The 17,123-nt window shown below is 37.6% G+C and overlaps 1 protein-coding gene across 7 annotated transcripts in view; it reads right to left on the reverse strand.

Annotated features, from left to right (window-relative positions):
• The window catches only part of Akt3 (AKT serine/threonine kinase 3), a 208,753-nt gene that overhangs the window by 22,720 nt on the left and 168,910 nt on the right, over window positions 1-17,123 (reverse strand). For all 7 annotated transcript variants that reach the window (XM_090341504.1, XM_090341510.1, XM_090341505.1 and 4 more), the window contains 2 exons: window positions 13,225-13,353; window positions 1,260-1,474 (listed from right to left, as the gene is read on the reverse strand). In XM_090341504.1, the coding sequence (XP_090197630.1) occupies window positions 1,260-1,474; window positions 13,225-13,353 (344 nt within the window). The remainder of the gene's footprint in view (window positions 1-1,259; window positions 1,475-13,224; window positions 13,354-17,123) is intronic.

A 17,123-nucleotide genomic window follows, 5' to 3' on the forward strand; every position in this document is an offset into this window, starting at 1 on the left:
AGGAATTGAACCCGGGTCTTCATGCATGCTAGGCAAGCACTTTAACCACTAGGCCAAACTCCTGGCCCTGGTTATCCTCATCTTATAGCTCACTTTTTTATCTGAAATGACAAGCACAATTCACTATGCCTGGCTACTGAGAAGGGGATCCAAGTAGCTAGGATTACACCAGCATTTATTTTCAGAATTAAACTTTTATAATACAAATCATCTTTTGCTTTACAATACCTCCTTGGCATCTCACCATTTTCTGAATAAAGACTAAATATCTTCTAAGAAACATAAGGTTCTTATAAACTAGTATTTCAGCATCATCTCTGATTGCTGAACTTCATCTGCAACCCGGCTGTACTTTACATGTGAGTTTATCTTCTGGAATGTCATCTCTCATCCTACCTCTTCCAGACCTCACTGACTGTCCTGACAGCACCGAGCCCCCGCCAGTGCACACGGGCACATCTTAACCTCACCTTTGTACAGCGTCTATGGCAGGGCCCTGCTCATGCTGGGTCTATGTCCTGGACACTGCACAGCTACACGGTGGGACCAAACACATCTCTTCTTTTTACAAAGTAAAACAGCAAAAATGGGAAGGCCAAGGGAATACTGTGTGGAGGGCCCTCCTCACAGCTCAAGGTCAAGTAATGGACAACCGGGAAACTGGTCATACAGAATGTGGGCATTTTGTGAGCCCACATACAATTTCTACGAGAAGAGACTTTTGTGAAATTTCTAAATGATCTATTTTATGCAGTTAAAACAATTCATTATCTCAGTGGGAAGATGTCGACACTGAAAACATTACCTCTTGGAGTTAGTTTTATTTGAACTGACTTTCATATATCGCGATTTTTTTAAGGTGTCAATCAATTTAAGAACTATATTCCTGAGGGTCTGGGGATAGGGCAGGTGGGTGTAGAGTGCTTGCTTAGCGCACACAAGGCCCCAGGCTCCATTCCCAGGGCCCCATGGATCAAGTAGTAGGACTCCCAGTGTCCTCATGCAAGGCAGGCGGCACAGTTTTCCCATCATGCAGATGGAGAAGCTAAGGCTCAGAGGCAGGCAGCCCACAGTGAGATGACCCACCACGCTGGTCTTCTTGACCTTAGCTGAGGCTCAGAGGCAGGCAGCCCACAGTGAGATGACCCACCACGCTGGACTTCTTGACCTTAGGAGCTCACCTTCTAGGAGATTCTACCACCATATATCACGATTTTAAAACTATACTCATCAGTGATGCAGCATGATTTGAAGCTTACCGTTTATTTGGATCCTTTATCAAGAGCCCTGAAAGCAATGATTTTGCATCTGAAGAGAGTGTTCGAGGAAATTTTATATCTTCCATTAGTATTAGCTCAAAAAGTTTCTCATGATCTTGGTTGTAGAAAGGTAACCTTCCACACATCATTTCATACATGACAACACCTAGGCCCCACCAATCCACTGCTCTGCCATAGTCGTTATCTTCCAACACCTAAAAAGAAACCAGCAAAATGATTCATTATTGACTGCATGCTAGCCTTTCAAAGGACAGTGAAAAAAGCAGGCTGGCCAGAAAGTGAGCCCCAACTTTCAAGGCTTAGATACATCTAATTCTAACTCTTTTTTTGAAAAATTAATTAATTTATTTATTGTGATTACTAGAAGGGTTACATTATATTCAGCAGATAAAAGGTGCATAACCTTTAAATTATGATACATCCTATAGAAGATGTAATGGCAATAAATAAGTGCCATATTATAGAAACTGTCAGTATACTATAAAGGGAATACACACACACATACACATGCACACACATGTACAACCTTGAAGTAAATGTGCATATCCAAGGATAAGTAAGAAAATGCACCAGCAAAGCTATATATGTTTGCTAAGGTTGACTCAATTTTTCATTCTGAGTCTTACTACTGTGGACTTTAACAACTTAAATTAGATACTGCTAGAGACAAAAATTGAAGAAAATATAACGATGTATTTTTTGAGCTGTAACAAGTTTTATCAGTCTCAATAACTCAAAACAAAAAACCTCAAAAAATTAAACAAAACCCAAATCCCAAACTTATAATCTGTGTGGTATGTGTCCTTACATTTGTTTCTCAAAATATGTAAGATGCACTGTGTCCAAGTAACTCATGCCTTTAATTCTAGTTCCTCAGGAGGCTGACACGTGAGGATCAAGGTTCAAAGCTAGCTAAGCAGAAAAATCTCCGAGACTCTGGTCTCCCATTAACCAGCAAACAAAAACAAAAACAAAAATCTACAAGTGGGAGAGCTCCAGCCTTGAACAAAACAAACAAACAAAAAGCAAGTAAGAGTGCAATTGGCCCTGAGTTCAAGTTCAGTATTGGCAGACACAAATACATCAGATGTAGAAGTTTTAGACATTAGCCAAATATCTGTGGCTCATGCCTATATTTCTAGATTCTCAGGAAGCTAAGATCTAAAGGAAATTTAAACTAGCCTGGACACACAAATCTAGAAAAACCAAAGTGTAGGTGTGACTCAAATGGTAGTGCGCCAGGCCTTGAGAGGAAAAAGCCATGCAAGTGCAGGAGCCCCTGAGTTCAACCAAGTACCAACTCCCCTCACCCAAAACAAGACAGTAAAGAAAAAAAGAAGTGACATGAAAGCATAACTTTGGTTATGTTAGAACAATCTATTCAAATCAGAACATGTTCATTTATAATTTGCCTCATTCTTCTGTTATTTGTTTCTTACTCGATGAAATATTCCTCATAAGTAGACAGTTTCAAGTAGTTTTAGATGAGTGTGCTTTAAAAATGTCTAAGCTTACTTATTCAAAGCTTTAAGGAAAATCAGATAAAAAAATCACAAACATGAAATTACATCAATTAAAAAACATCCTTGGTTTTTACTAAAACTGTTGAATTGAAAATAGTTTTAACAGTTACATCACTGTAACCTATAAATATACTGAAAGGCATCTTTGCAGAGAGAATCAAGATGAAGACTAAGATCTCAAGAGACAAGTATGTTACTTAAAGATCTATTCAGTAAGCATTTTTGGAATAATGTAATCTTTAAGAATTCAGTGGTGAAAATGTTTCATGGCTAAAAAGGTCTAGGAACAAATGCAGCAATGGTGATCACTAGCCACTGTTGAAAATGGATTAAACGCCCTGTGGGTGGGGATGGAAGGGAGAACCTGGGAGGGAGCGAAGAAGCAATGTTGTCTAAAAGGAAATGTACTCTTTGCCTCACATAACTGTAACCCCTCTGTGTATCACCTTTATAATAATTAAAATATAAATGAAAGAGGCTGGGAATGTGGCTTAGTGGTAGAGTGCTTGCCTAGCATGTATGAAGCCCCGGATTCAATTCCTCAGTACCAAATACCAGAAAAGCCAGAAGTGGTGCTGTGGCTCAAGTGGTAGAGCTCTACCCTTGAGCAAAAGAAGCTCAGTACAGTGCCTAGGCCATGAGTCAAGCCCCAGAAAGACTGGCGAAAAAAGAGAAGCATATGAATATGTATGTATATATATATATAAACACATACATACACACATGTATATGTGCACATATATATTAATATATATAAGATATATACTTATTTATATATTTATATATATGTGAAAATGCCTGTAAGTCTAGGAAATACATTTGTCACTTAGACAAGTCAGGTTACTGTTTATGAAGAGATTTTTTCAAAACTAAAAAATATTCTGAAGTAACAAGAAATTCTAGTTTTCATCACTGGCCAAAACATATTTAAAATTTCTATTTGTTTGAAATGAGAACATGCAGAAATCAAGAAATACCCTAAGATGTGTAAGGAACTCTGCTCTGCTCATCAGTCACAGGAATGCTGTTATGTATCAGTAGAACATCAGGCCTGACTCATGGTCAATTAGTAGAATGTACTGCTTTGTGAGAATGTATATAACATGACACAGGATTCTATCTAGCAACCAAACAAAAAATTTAAATCTAAGTAATCTTTAACTGCATCCCTATAACACCAACAAAACAGTGGCACACACAAAAAGAAGCCAAATATGGGTTTTAACCTCTTTTTTTCACACAAGCATAAAAGCATAAAAGCTGGACTAACTGCCTCCCAAACCTACATTTCAGCAGCCGGGTTCTCATCCCCAGCTGGCAAAACTGGCAATCCATTATTTTTGTTTAAATACCTGGTCTGCAGCCAGAAGAGAAAGTGAGCACATAAAAAGAGACTTTTTATTTCTAAAGAGAAATAAGCAACAGAAAAATAAGAAAAAAAATCTATTTTTTACGATCAACTGTTTCATGTAGTTCTGTAAAATAATCCGATTCTCACAATAAGCAGCTTTGTCTCTGCACATCCCTGCTTCAGTGGGCATACACATACACAGGACTGTCTGCTGAACCTTGCACCTACCAACACTGACGCAACAAATGCCTACAACCCAGCCATGCTCTCGACTTAACAGATTTCGCTCATCAATGAGAAATAATGATTTGTATTCAACTCCTATCTTCTGATAGCTATATGGAAGGTGAAATTTATAAGAAATAATAATAAAACTGACTACAACATTTCAGCTTTTGGAATATAATAGGAACCTTCTTCCCTCTACTCATATTATTTTTTCTTTGTCCTTAAATCTAAATTATTTCAAAATACAGTATTATGAAATACTGTGAAAAACCCCCAAATCAAATTATTTTAAACCCAACTGTCCATTTTGTGTTAGTTTCTAAAATTATTATTGTATTTCATTAAATTGTTAGTATAAAGGTGATTTACCATTTCATAATTGAGGTGATAAGTACATTTTTGGGAGACAATGTCACCCCTTCCTTCACTCTGTATATTAGCTTTAAAAAATTACATAGCTGTACAGGTTGAGTACATGCTTCCTCATTTCTCCCACACCCTCACTCACAAAGTTCATTTTTACATAAGGTACATGAGCACAAAGACTATACTTTCTTACCCTTTCTTCATTCCTGTGCCCCCCACTTTTAGTTTTAGAAGATAACGTTCCTCACTGAAAGGACTTCTAAAATTATAGTAACATGTACATTTCATCTTCTTGAATGTCAGTGCTGCAATTCTTTCCAATTGTTTTTCTTAGTGAAAAGGCCCTTTTTCTCATTGTTATAAAGAAAGCTGATGTCAGGGATAAAGTAGAGGTACAAAAATGGTCACAATGTTAAAGTCATTTCAACTCTATTAAAATATCATTTATCATATCATTTGGATATAAATAAGATGAAAACATGCTTCTAGACAAATCAACATACTAAAAGACATCTTGATGAATTAATAAAGTGTCTCTTCTCTGTAAATTCAATGTTTTGGGCTTTCAAATGCAGTTCACAGCATTATTATGAACAATGACATCTGATAATTTCCTTCTTTCTCTGTTGTAGCTAGTGACCCTAGACGTAGGTCATACTTAATACCAACATTTAACACAAACGTCTAAAGGACAAGAAAGAATTTGTAACACTAAATGAAATGCTAATGTTATTTAGACATGAGAGTCACATGGAATAAAAAACAGTACAAACTTCAAGAAACAGGCTGTTTTGATGTTTTCTACCAGGGTCAAGAAATTGCTTTACTTCAAGATATAGAAAAGACCCAAATCTAAGGAAGACACAGTGAGCATCAATTAATGCTCAATATTATGTAATATTTGCTAAGTTTATTTGCATAAAAGTAGGTAAAAAAAACCCTAAAACACCACGAATGAACTCCTGACTGTTTCCTAGTTTCAAAGAATGATGCTACATAATAAAATATGTGTTTTAAAATGAGACTCTCAATTAAAAGTCCAATATAAATATTTATTTGGTAATAGGTATTTCAAAAACCATTTTCATCCAACATGCTTTTACCTGTCAGGATGTGCTGGGAGACTGAGGGACACCTTTCTTAGCTTGTACCTTAGGCCAGCAATTATAGGAGGCTGTGTGCCCTGGAGTGGCTCACTGTTCAATCAGTAAGCCTGACAGAACAGATGGGGGAAATTAAACATCTAAATAAAGTGTCTACACACCTACGTCGTGAAAGTAAACTGCGAACTTGGATGAACCAGTTTATACTAATTTAAGTGTTTTTCTGGTTTACACTTCAGGTAAATAATATCTATGTGCTTTATATATAAATGTAACTATTAGTAGTACTTTATACTTTATAGAATCCTTTTGTAAATTCTTAACATCACAGGTATTTTCTAAAAAATAATAACTTGTAATTTTGCCAATTCAGATTTTAAAATAGATTGACCTTCCAGGGGAAAATATATGTCAGGCCTTGAGATTTATACATTCCTTGTTTCCTCAATATTTTCTTCATAAATGTAACTGTTTCTAGACTGATGTACTAATTCTTCAGAGACTAACCTCCTACATTCACAAATGCTTTGTAGTCAGCTAAAATCACAATCTCTAAAGCAATCTTACCTAGAACAAGAAAAATTCTCGAACAAGACAAAAACTAAAAAGGTATCACCATGGTAGTAAAATCACACTTAGACATACCTTCCTATAGATTGGTGTGCTTTTAAAATCATAAAGTAATAAACATTGAATTCTAAGAAACTGGTTTATTCTAACCCAAGTAAAAGCCACCCTAATAAAATAGTACAGGCCATTATTAGTGTTTTCAGTTTATCTAAGTTTTTAAACCCATTCTCAGGATCCAGAGGGTTTAAATTAAATTTTGTGCTTTAATTGGAATCCAAATCCATCAAATCAAATATTCTGATCACTGATGCCAAAAACCACCGAAGTGTATGTGACAAATAGCTACTCTAAGAAATTATAGCCCTCTAAGTAAGTAAAAGCTACTTCTTACATTAATTCCTAAGACATTAATTTCATCTTAGTTCACATTCAAACATCATCCAATTATGGGACAAGATGGAATAGCTGCTAATGTCACCCAAAAATACTATAAAATAGCTTTACAGTAAAGAATTAAATTAAACATCAATGAAATAGTAAGCCACCAAGCTTTTCAACGTAAGTTCGAACTATGACGCAGGTAACTTTATTTGAATTAATTACTGGACCCTCAAGACCCCTCTTAATATTAGTGGTGAGACCTCTCAGAACTACCAGGAAGATGGAGGCTTTTAAAAATTACCTTTGGGGAAACAGGCATAATATGCAAGTTATTCAGCTCATTTTCAACATAGTGTCCAGTATCACAAGCATTTTAACAAATAAAAAGTGTTGAACACTGTTTTTGAAAGTGAGTAAAATGACTCTTAATAAAAGCTTAGAAGTTTGAGATTAATATCATAACCAGAAGCAATACAGCAGAACTTTGTCAAAGATTTAATAAAAATATAACTATGTTACTGTTTTACCTGTAAAGGGAAAACTATGTGTAACATTAGCCTCTTTTACTTCTCTTAAGATTTCTTAAAGAAAACAGGCAAAGAAACTACAAAATGACATATTTTACATTTGCTCTTTGTTAGTGTGTTTCAATCACATTAGTCCTAGATACCCTCTATTTACATACATTACTCTATGCTTTCTTCAACTTCATAAGAAATTAATGTGCATCCCTGATGTGAATTTTATAAAGAATTAATTTCTGTTTGTGCTTTGATTTAGCATAGTGAAACAAATCTCTGTAACAAAATAGTCATGAAAATATTCAGATGTTATTTCAGATATTTGCAATGTTATATATGAGATGTTAAATTTAGATTTCAAAAGAAAATGAACTTAATAATAGCAACTGAGTGCTTTCTAAATTAGAAATGGAATTCTAAAAACTAAAACAAATACATCAGAAACTGCATTTTACCTACAGGAAAAATTATTTTTTACTCAGATAAAATTATATACTTCTTCCACAGCAGTTAACACTAGACAGTAGGTACTTCTCAACAATCAAGTCATTTTTAACCATCTTTTTGTTAGTTCTAACTTGATTATCAAATAATTTTTATTTTTTCATGATTACAGAAGTGCATTTCTCTAGGTTTCCAAAACCACCTTATTCAACCTTCCCCATCTGTCACCATCTGCTTCTTTTTAGCGTGTACTTTTTGTGTGATCACATAAGCATGTGAAAAATAACTAACATTCAGATGATTATCTGCTGGTACATTTGAGGACTGGGCATAATAAAAGTGAACTGCCAAAACGTACTTAACACTTTTAATTTTGTTGGGTCTTGCATGTAAGCTACATTTGATTTTCAAACTGTTTTACAGTTGGAAAGTTGATCAAGTACTGCTAACTCAAGAGCAAAGCTGAGACTTTAAATAATTAGCACTGCATAAAATGGTTTGGACTCAACTGGAGCCGAATCAGATAATAAAATTTAACAGTGAGAGTTTATATGTGACTTCTAATTTCTTTTCTATATTCTAGGTGTGAAAGCACAGCATAGTCTGCAAAAACAGATTCCTTTCAACATAGCTTATGGCCTATAATTTATTAGAGGATTAGTGCTATTTCCTTCTAACACAAAAAAGAAAGCAGACTCATTTATACATATGCATATAATGCATTTCTAAAGATATAGCATCTCAGTGCAGAACATGCCTGCTAGGACTGATCACTGCAATCTCTCACCAAAATCAAACAAAAAAACTAAATCGAAAAATGACCCAGTATATATTTTTTCTTAGCAATAATGACCCACAATGCTTCATAATAAGAAAATTTCATTGTGAGCCCCATGCTTTATCATAAGAGGTAGAGAGAATACATTAAAAAAGATTCTTTTTTCCAACAAATGGTACTTTACATGAGAGATTTTTTTTTCCTGGTGGTGTTTACCACAGTAAGCAAGCTGAGCAGTTTATGTACAGATCTGCTAGGAGTTGAACATGAAAACCATTTAGTAAACTGGCTCTGTGGCTTTGAAATTTAACAGCACACCTTTCTTACCCGAGTCAAACAAGTGTCAGGTAATGGTGAACTGGCGCTAGATGAGTAGGGGCTACAGCCAGATCTCTGCTGGCAGTCACCAGACCCTCACCAGGGCAGAAGGGAGCTATTCACAGGGAAGCAGTCAAGAATGTCTTCGTCTAGGTCTCAAACATAGCTCAGGCTTATACTGCTGCTATACAGAAGAAAAGACTAGCAATAAGAATGGTGCTCACTAGAAATTTCAAGGTTTAAAAAGCGACAGACAGGGCTGGGAGTTTGGCCTAGTGGTAGAGTGCTTGCTTAGCATGCACGAAAACTTGGGTTTGATTCCTCAGTACCACATACATAGAAAAAAAGCCAGAAGTGGGCTGAGGCTCAAGTCGTAGAGTGCTAGCCTTGAGCAAAAATAAAGTCCAAGGACAGTGCTCAGGCCCTGAGCTCAAGCCCAGGACTGGCAAAAAAAAAAAGACAGGCTGGTTTCAGACTTGCCTGTTCCTCCCTAATCCTGACCATGTCAACTGCTTTAGATAACCTCCTTGCTTGAAACTCACATTGACTCCTACCCCAAGATACAGCTAAATGCAGGCATTCTACTCCCTCCCCTGATGACGTCTTTTCTTCCACAGTAGTAATGCATGGTAAGCATCACTATCTGTACATCACCACACTGGACTGCACAGCCATTGAGAACAAGAATGGCTTTTTACTGTTCTCCTATGTGTACACTTGATAAATATTCAAAAAATAGTACTTGAATGAACAAATGAGTGGTCTTCAGTGAATGGCATGAATTAAAGAAGATGAGCTATTATAAAGTACAAATACTGAAATTAAAATTAACTACATTTATTACTTTTTATAGAAATAAGGTGTCAACATTTTAATTCTCAACTAACCTGTATCATCATGGATGGAGATATATAACCAGCTTTGAAACCAGACCTATATGATATTTACAAAAAACTATAAAGAAATGTTCTGTTTTTAAAATAAAATTGATAATTTCTTAGGAATTGTAAACTTTCTATTAAGAAACCATTGGAAATTTTCTTGTATTAAATTCCCGGTTTTGTTCTTTAGTTGAAAACATTTGCATGGAAAACAGGTGATTATCTGTTTCTGAAATGAGACCTAGTTATCTTCAGAAATAACTTCCCTAATTGTGACACAACTAATTTTGGTACTCTAAATATGGCACATTACCATTCACAGAAAATATAGGCAGAGTAACTGAACACCGAGAAACAAAGAATTTGTTGGTTATGACAAAATAATCCTGGTTCTAGAAATTATGATCTTGTAGTTGAATAAACAAAGAATAGTGTTTCTGAAATTTTACCTAATCCATCCACAAAAGTAGAGAACTTTAAGCCCTAGGCTACTGTATCAGAGAAAATGATATTTTGGCAAGATAATAATGACTGAAAATTCATGATATTTTAAATACTAGCATTTATTTATAATGACAACATCTTTGAAATGTAAGTTTAATTCCTACTTGAAAAATACAATTATAATTAACCAGAGTGAGTTACTTTGTAGATGGGAATGTCAGTATGGATGTGAATTTATTATTCTTCCTAATTTCTTCTGACTACCATTTCCCATTAAACATTTGTAAGACTTCTAAAATTATAATCACTTCTGCAATTATCCTTGAATATAACTTTCTTGGGCAATTATGCATGTAATTATAAATGTAAATGTGGGCTTTGTGGTCAGAAAAATCATCTCTACCACCTCCTAGTACAGATTACTTAAAAAAAAAGAACATCTAATATTTTACCTTTCAAAACCAGATCAGGTCTGCTATACAAATCATAAGACTTTATTCTAAATACCTAGTGAAATAATCTTTAATGGACAAGAATTTCAATGTAATGAAGCATTCAAGATTACTAGTGTCTTCATATATGATTCCAGCCACAGTAAACCTTCTCCTTAGCTGGGAACTGCATTCACAGAGGAGCACACCAGGCAGGAGCTCTACCACGTATATCACACCTATAGCTCTTCTGTTTGTGGTTTTACATTTTTTTTTCCGGGGTTTGAATCTGGGCCTGGGTGCTATACCTGAGACCTGAGCTTTTTTGCTCAAGACCAGCATTCTACCACTTGAGCTACAGCTTCACTTACGGAGCTAATTGGAAATAAGTCTCATGGACTTTTCTGCCCAGACAGATCTCAGCCTCCTGAGTAACTAAGATTACAGGTGTCAGCCACCACACCAGCTGTATTTTGCTTCTGAAATAGGAGTTCTCTAATTCTGTCTGGGCTGGCCTCAAACTTTTGATCCTCTTACTAATGCCTTCTGAGAGTCTGGGATTCCATGACTGGGCACACTAACCTTCTTGCAATATGAGGGAAAAATCAAATTGTTCTGGCCTCAGTTTTCTCACTGGCTGCTCTCTCTGCATGCCCACTTCTCCAGTCTTTGTGTGGCTCACATCTCTGATCATCACGGACAACCTCTTTCCTGCTGTTCTACAGTGGGAGGCAGAACCTTACTTCTACCCCTTAAATTTGTGCAGGCTGGCAACACCTTCTAGCAGTGTGTCTGTGGCAAAAAGGAAGTATCACTTCTGAAACAAGGCCACAAAAGGAGATGCAAACATGAATGTTTACAACAGCATAAGTTGTTAACAGCCAAAACTGAAATATCTTCCAGCTACTGAAAGAATCAACATGATGTGGCTAGACAGCCATCTGAAGGAACATTATACTGCCATACAGAGAAATGAAGTGGCAATCACAGGGCACAACAGGGGATGAGCACAGAAGACAATCTGGTGAGTGAAAGAAGCCAGGCACAGAAGACCCCACGCCCCACAACTTCATTTATACAGAATGTACCAGGCAGGATGCAGAACTGCAGGAAGTACACTAGACACTGCCATACTGCGCCGGGGGGAGGGGGGGAAGGGGGCACTAATTGAACAAAGAAAAAACCAGACCTGTACATATTTATAAAAGAATTACAATAAAATCATAAGACATAGCCTATGAAAACCTCCGGACAGTTTAGCTTCTAACTTGTTCCTAGGCCACTTACTGTTAGAGCTCAAAGCCAAAGCACTGGGTTGTCCTGGTAAGGAACCCAGGCCACATGGAGAGGCCTCATGGGAGGCCACATGAGGAGGCAGTATGGAGAGGCCACAGGGAGAGACTACACGGAGAGGCTGCATGAAAAGGCCACACAGGGAGGCTGTATGGGGATACCGTATGGGAATGCTGTATGGAGAGATCGTATGGAAAGGCTACCTGTAAGGTTCCTGTCAACAGCCTCAGTGAGGTGACAGAGGAAAGAGCATTGAGGGGCATCCTGCAGCCACCTCCTCTGTAATCGCATGTACGAGTGGTGAGATTTCCAGGGGCTCCTGACTCTAGCTAGTCACCTCTCACTGCCATCTCTCTGGCTCAGGTGACCTATACAGGCACATACTGTCTCACAACTCAGATCCAAGTAGCATGGTGTCCCTGCACACAGTCTCCATGACTTCCATTCTCCCCACAACCCCATGATCCCACAGCCTCCTAGTCCCTATGGCCTCCACAGCCTCCAGAGCCCCCGCAGCCTCCAGAGCCCCCACAGCCTCCACAACCTCCAGAACACCCACAGCCTCTACAACCTCCAGAGCCTCCAGAGCCCCCACAGCCTCCAGAGCCCCCACAGCCATCAGAGGCCTCACAGCCTCCACAGCCATCAGAGCCCCCACAGCCTCCATAGCCACCAGAGCTCCCACAGCCTCCACAGCCATCAGGGCTCCCACAGCCCCCACAGCCCCCACAGGTTCTTGCATGAGCAAGAAATAAGATGGACAGACCAAAAGTAAAACCTATTTAACAACTTTAATTAGGGAAATCATAGAAAGTTTATACCTTCAGGTATATTCTCTAGTCTGTCATTAGCCAGCCAGGCATACTGGCTAACATCTGTAATCACAGTTACTTGGGAGGCAGCGATCAGGACAACGGTGGTTTGAAGCGAGCCTGGGTAAAGACTTAGCAAAATCACATCTCAACCAATAACGTGGGTACACACATGCATGTGTACCATCCCAGCTACCTGGGAAGCACAAGTTAGAAGAACCCAATCTAGTCCAAACTGGGCAAAAAAACATAGGACCCTATCCAAAAATAAACATGGTAATGACTAGCTCAAGTGGGAGAGGATGGAAGAAGCAAGCATGAGACCCTGAATTCAAACCTTATCCTACAAATGAAACCAAACCAAAAAACCACACTAAACAAGACAGAGCAAATAAATGAAATTCAGGGTAAAGTAGCAATAAGTACTGTAAATGCTTTCATGTTCCTATTTGTAAAACACTGTACTACTACTACTTTTCATAACAGGAACTAAAGCCTACCTCTGGTGCCAGGTACTCTGGTGTGCCACAGAACGTCTTCATGGTAGCTGCATCTGTGATCCCTTCTTTGCAAAGTCCAAAATCTGTAATTTTTATATGGCCATCTTTATCCAGCATCAAATTCTCCAACTGTATATTAAGAAGAATGGAAAAAAAAAACCCAAGTTATTCTACAGTTTTCAAGTATAAGAAAATGCTATTGTGAAAAATTCCTAAATGTTGAATAGGCTATTTCCAAAAGGGAATACACTTTTAGCTCACAGAACTTTTAGTACTTACATATCTATAGCTTTGCATATAAAGGAAAACATGTTCATTTTGTTGATCGGTTAGTTTGTTAATTTGTTTATCTGTGCTGGTACTAGGGCTTGACAGGGCCTCCTATTCACTTGATTGACTTCCTACCATTTAAACTAGATTTTTGTTAATTGGAGATGGAGTGTCTTATATCTTTCTGATGAGGCTGGCTTTGAACTTTCAGCCAGGCCACAGCCTCCTGAGTAACTAGGATTTAAAGGAACCCTCAGTGCCCAGTTAAGTGAAATATTCAACCAAATACTTCATAATGATAAAATTATTGGAAATAGTGATATAGTTTTATATGTACAATTATTGGAAAACAGTGATAAGTTTTTATAATGGTATAATTCTGTAGAAGTACAGAATGAATCATCAGAGACAAATTAACAAGTGGGTGCGGTGGCTCACGCCTGTAATCTTAGCTACTCAGGAGGCTGAGATCTAAGGAGGATCTCCATTCAAAGCCAGCCCCAACACTAAAGTCCACGAGACTCTAATCTCCAATTAAGCACTAGAAAACTGGAAGTGGCGCTGTGGCTCAAGGGGTAGGGTGGTAGCCTTAACCTGAAGAGCTCAGGGACAGAGCTCAGACCCAGAGTTCAAGCTCCATGACAGACTGTATGCCTCCACCTGCCCCCCCCTCCAAAAGACAGATTGTCTAAGTTCTGAGAACTAAAGTTTAATCAACTTTTAGAAGCACGTATCAACCTCTTAGCTTTTTTTTTTTTAAAACAATACATGATTAAACAAGACCCCAAAGATGCATACAGTATGTATACAGATGCATACAGTCTTGTAGATGCATACAGTATGTTTTCTATAGTTTCTCCCAGGGAGCTACTGCAATAAGACATTTATTTATTTATTTATTTATTTGCCAGTCCTGGGCAAGCCCAGGGCCTGAACACTATCCTTGGACTTTCTCATGGCTAGAGCTTTACCACTTGAGCCTCAGCACCATTTCTGGCTTTTTTCTATGTATGTGGTACCGAGGAATCGAACCCGGGTCTTTGTGCATGCTAGGCAAGCACTCTACCATTAGGCCAAACTCCCGGCCCAATAAGACATTTATTTATAGAAATGCTTTTTAGTGGTGGCTATAAATAGAACCTAAATCTCTTTCTGTGAGATGGAAAATCATTCAAAAGTTAATGAACACTTGCCTTCAATTTGAAGCCAAGTTATGATTATCATTACACAAAGGTATGCATGAATTTTAAACTGTGCTCAAACAACATTATACAGAAGAAATACACAAAATGTAAAAAGTACATATAACCAGATGAGGCTTAGTTGACTTTTTCTAAAGGAATATTTATTCTAGTCTCTAATTTAAGGGTACTTCCAAGTGTTAACTTCAACTCTGAAGTAAACAGCAGATTTACAGCCAAATGTAAACACATCAGATAGCAATCACGAAAAGTATAATGATAATATATATATTATCCAATGTCTTAAAAAAGTAGACAATGTTGGTAAGACCTAAGACCTGACACAACATTTCCACATACTACCTAAAATCTAATGGAACTAAACATTCTAAAACATATTTCAGTTGTGGCACACATCAGAAATGTCAGTCTTTAGTCTACAGAAAGCTGAATGAACTGTGAAGTGGTATACATCATTCACCACTTCTTTCATTTTTGTCAGTCTTAGGGCTTGAACTCAAGGCCTGAGCACTGTCCTTGGGCTTTCTCAAGGCTAGAGCTCTACCACTTGAGCCACAGCACTTCAGGTATTTTCTATGTATGTGGTACAGAGGAATCGGACCTGGGTCTTTGTGTATATACTAGGCAAGCACTCTATTACTAAGTCATACTCAGGCCTCTCCTTTACCACATTCAACAATACAAGTTTTAAATTGTATCCAAATTCAGATGTCTCCTATCTTTTTTAGGCTTTTCCACCAATTAGATTCTAGAAATCAAGACTAATCTGCACAAATGATGGCAAATACTAAATCCAACCTAAAGCATCAATAAAGATTCTCTCTTATTTTTCCTGTCTTTTCCTCTTCCCTTCTTATTCTTCAAGTCTTTCATTTCTCTCCTTTTCCAAGTGTTTCAAATACACTTCTTTCCTTAATTTGCCACAATTAAGTACAACAAAACCTTACATTGAAGCTTGTATTCTTGTGCTTAATAATAATATGCTCTAAAATTTTAAAATATGTTTATTATTTTAATGTAAAAATGCCACCTCCTAGCCATGTGCTAGTGCCTCAAACTTATATTCCTAGATACACAGGAGGCTGAGACCTGCAAGATTGAGTTTTGGGGCCAGCCTGGCAGAAAAATTGGAGAGACTTCATCACCATTTAACCAATAAAATGCATGGAGGTATGGCTCAAATGGTATACATTCATTCCTAAACAAGTTTATGCCTTGGCATTAGCACAAAAAACCTCTCTTTTGTTAACACACAAACATTTGTATATAAGCTTCCAAGAGCACATACTAAATAAGATGTACTGACATGCTTCATGTGTACGTAAATCTATGGCACATAAGATCTCGCCACTTTCTTTCTTTTTTTTTTTTGGCCAGTCTTGGGCTTGGGCCAGAGCACTGTGAGCCCTGTCCTTGGACTTTCTCAAGGCTAGAGCTCTACCACTTGAGCCTCAGCACCACTTCCAGCTCTTTTCTATGTATGTGGTATGGAGGAATCGAACCCTGGTATTCGTGCATGCTAGGCAAGCACTCTACCACTAGGCCAAACTCCCGGCCCAATCTTGCCACTTTCTAAGAGCTATTTTGAATGGCTATATGTAAAATACATGAACAATGATTTTTTTAAATATTAGGTAAAGTATATGTTTAAATAATCCCAACTTGAACCTAATTATCTATCTTTGTAGCTCAGCTCTGAACCTTATAAGACTAAAAGATGAGGAATAAAAGAAAGAACAAGAACAGGGCCATCCAAAAGAAATGTACTCATTCCTGACTGTTACCCTCTGGATAACAGAGGGCTGGATAAGAAATAAGATGTAGCCCACAACTGTTCTTAGATTGTCCACAGCTGAAGGAGGGTCTTTCTAGGACACAGGACTTGAAAGTGGTCTAAACAGCAGACCTGGGCAACCTAAGACACTTGGTCATCCTCCTTATTTTGTAAGTCAGCTAAAAAAAAATTACAATGATATAGTAAGAAAAATAAAGTAAGCCTTAGAGTAATTAAGACCAAGTATGGGTCATGACAATGGGAGGCAGTAGAGAGTTAAGTAGGTAAAGTATATAGGTACAAACCTGAGGCTTACACTAAATTTACTAAATTTACACTAATCAACTGTGTGGTAAGAGGTAACAACCCACGAAGAAGCCGAAAGGAGAACTTTAACTGTAAACAAGAAGAAAATGTCAAGAGGGCTGGGAGTTTGGCCTAGTGGTAGCGTGCTTGCCTAGCATGCACAAAGACCCGGGTTTGATTCCTTGGCACCACACACATAGAAAATAGTCAGAAATGGTGCTGAGGCTCAAGTGGTAGAGCTCTAGCCTTGAGAAAGCCCAAGGACAGTGCTCAGGCCCTGAGCTCAAGCCCAGGACTGGCAAAAAAAAAAAATAGACATAATTATAAAAGGGAAGCCAGGCCCCCAC

The sequence above is a fragment of the Megascapheus bottae genome, chromosome 10, assembly GCF_031878675.1.
Source record: "Megascapheus bottae isolate mThoBot1 chromosome 10, mThoBot2.hap1, whole genome shotgun sequence".
Lineage (NCBI taxonomy): Eukaryota > Metazoa > Chordata > Mammalia > Rodentia > Geomyidae > Megascapheus > Megascapheus bottae.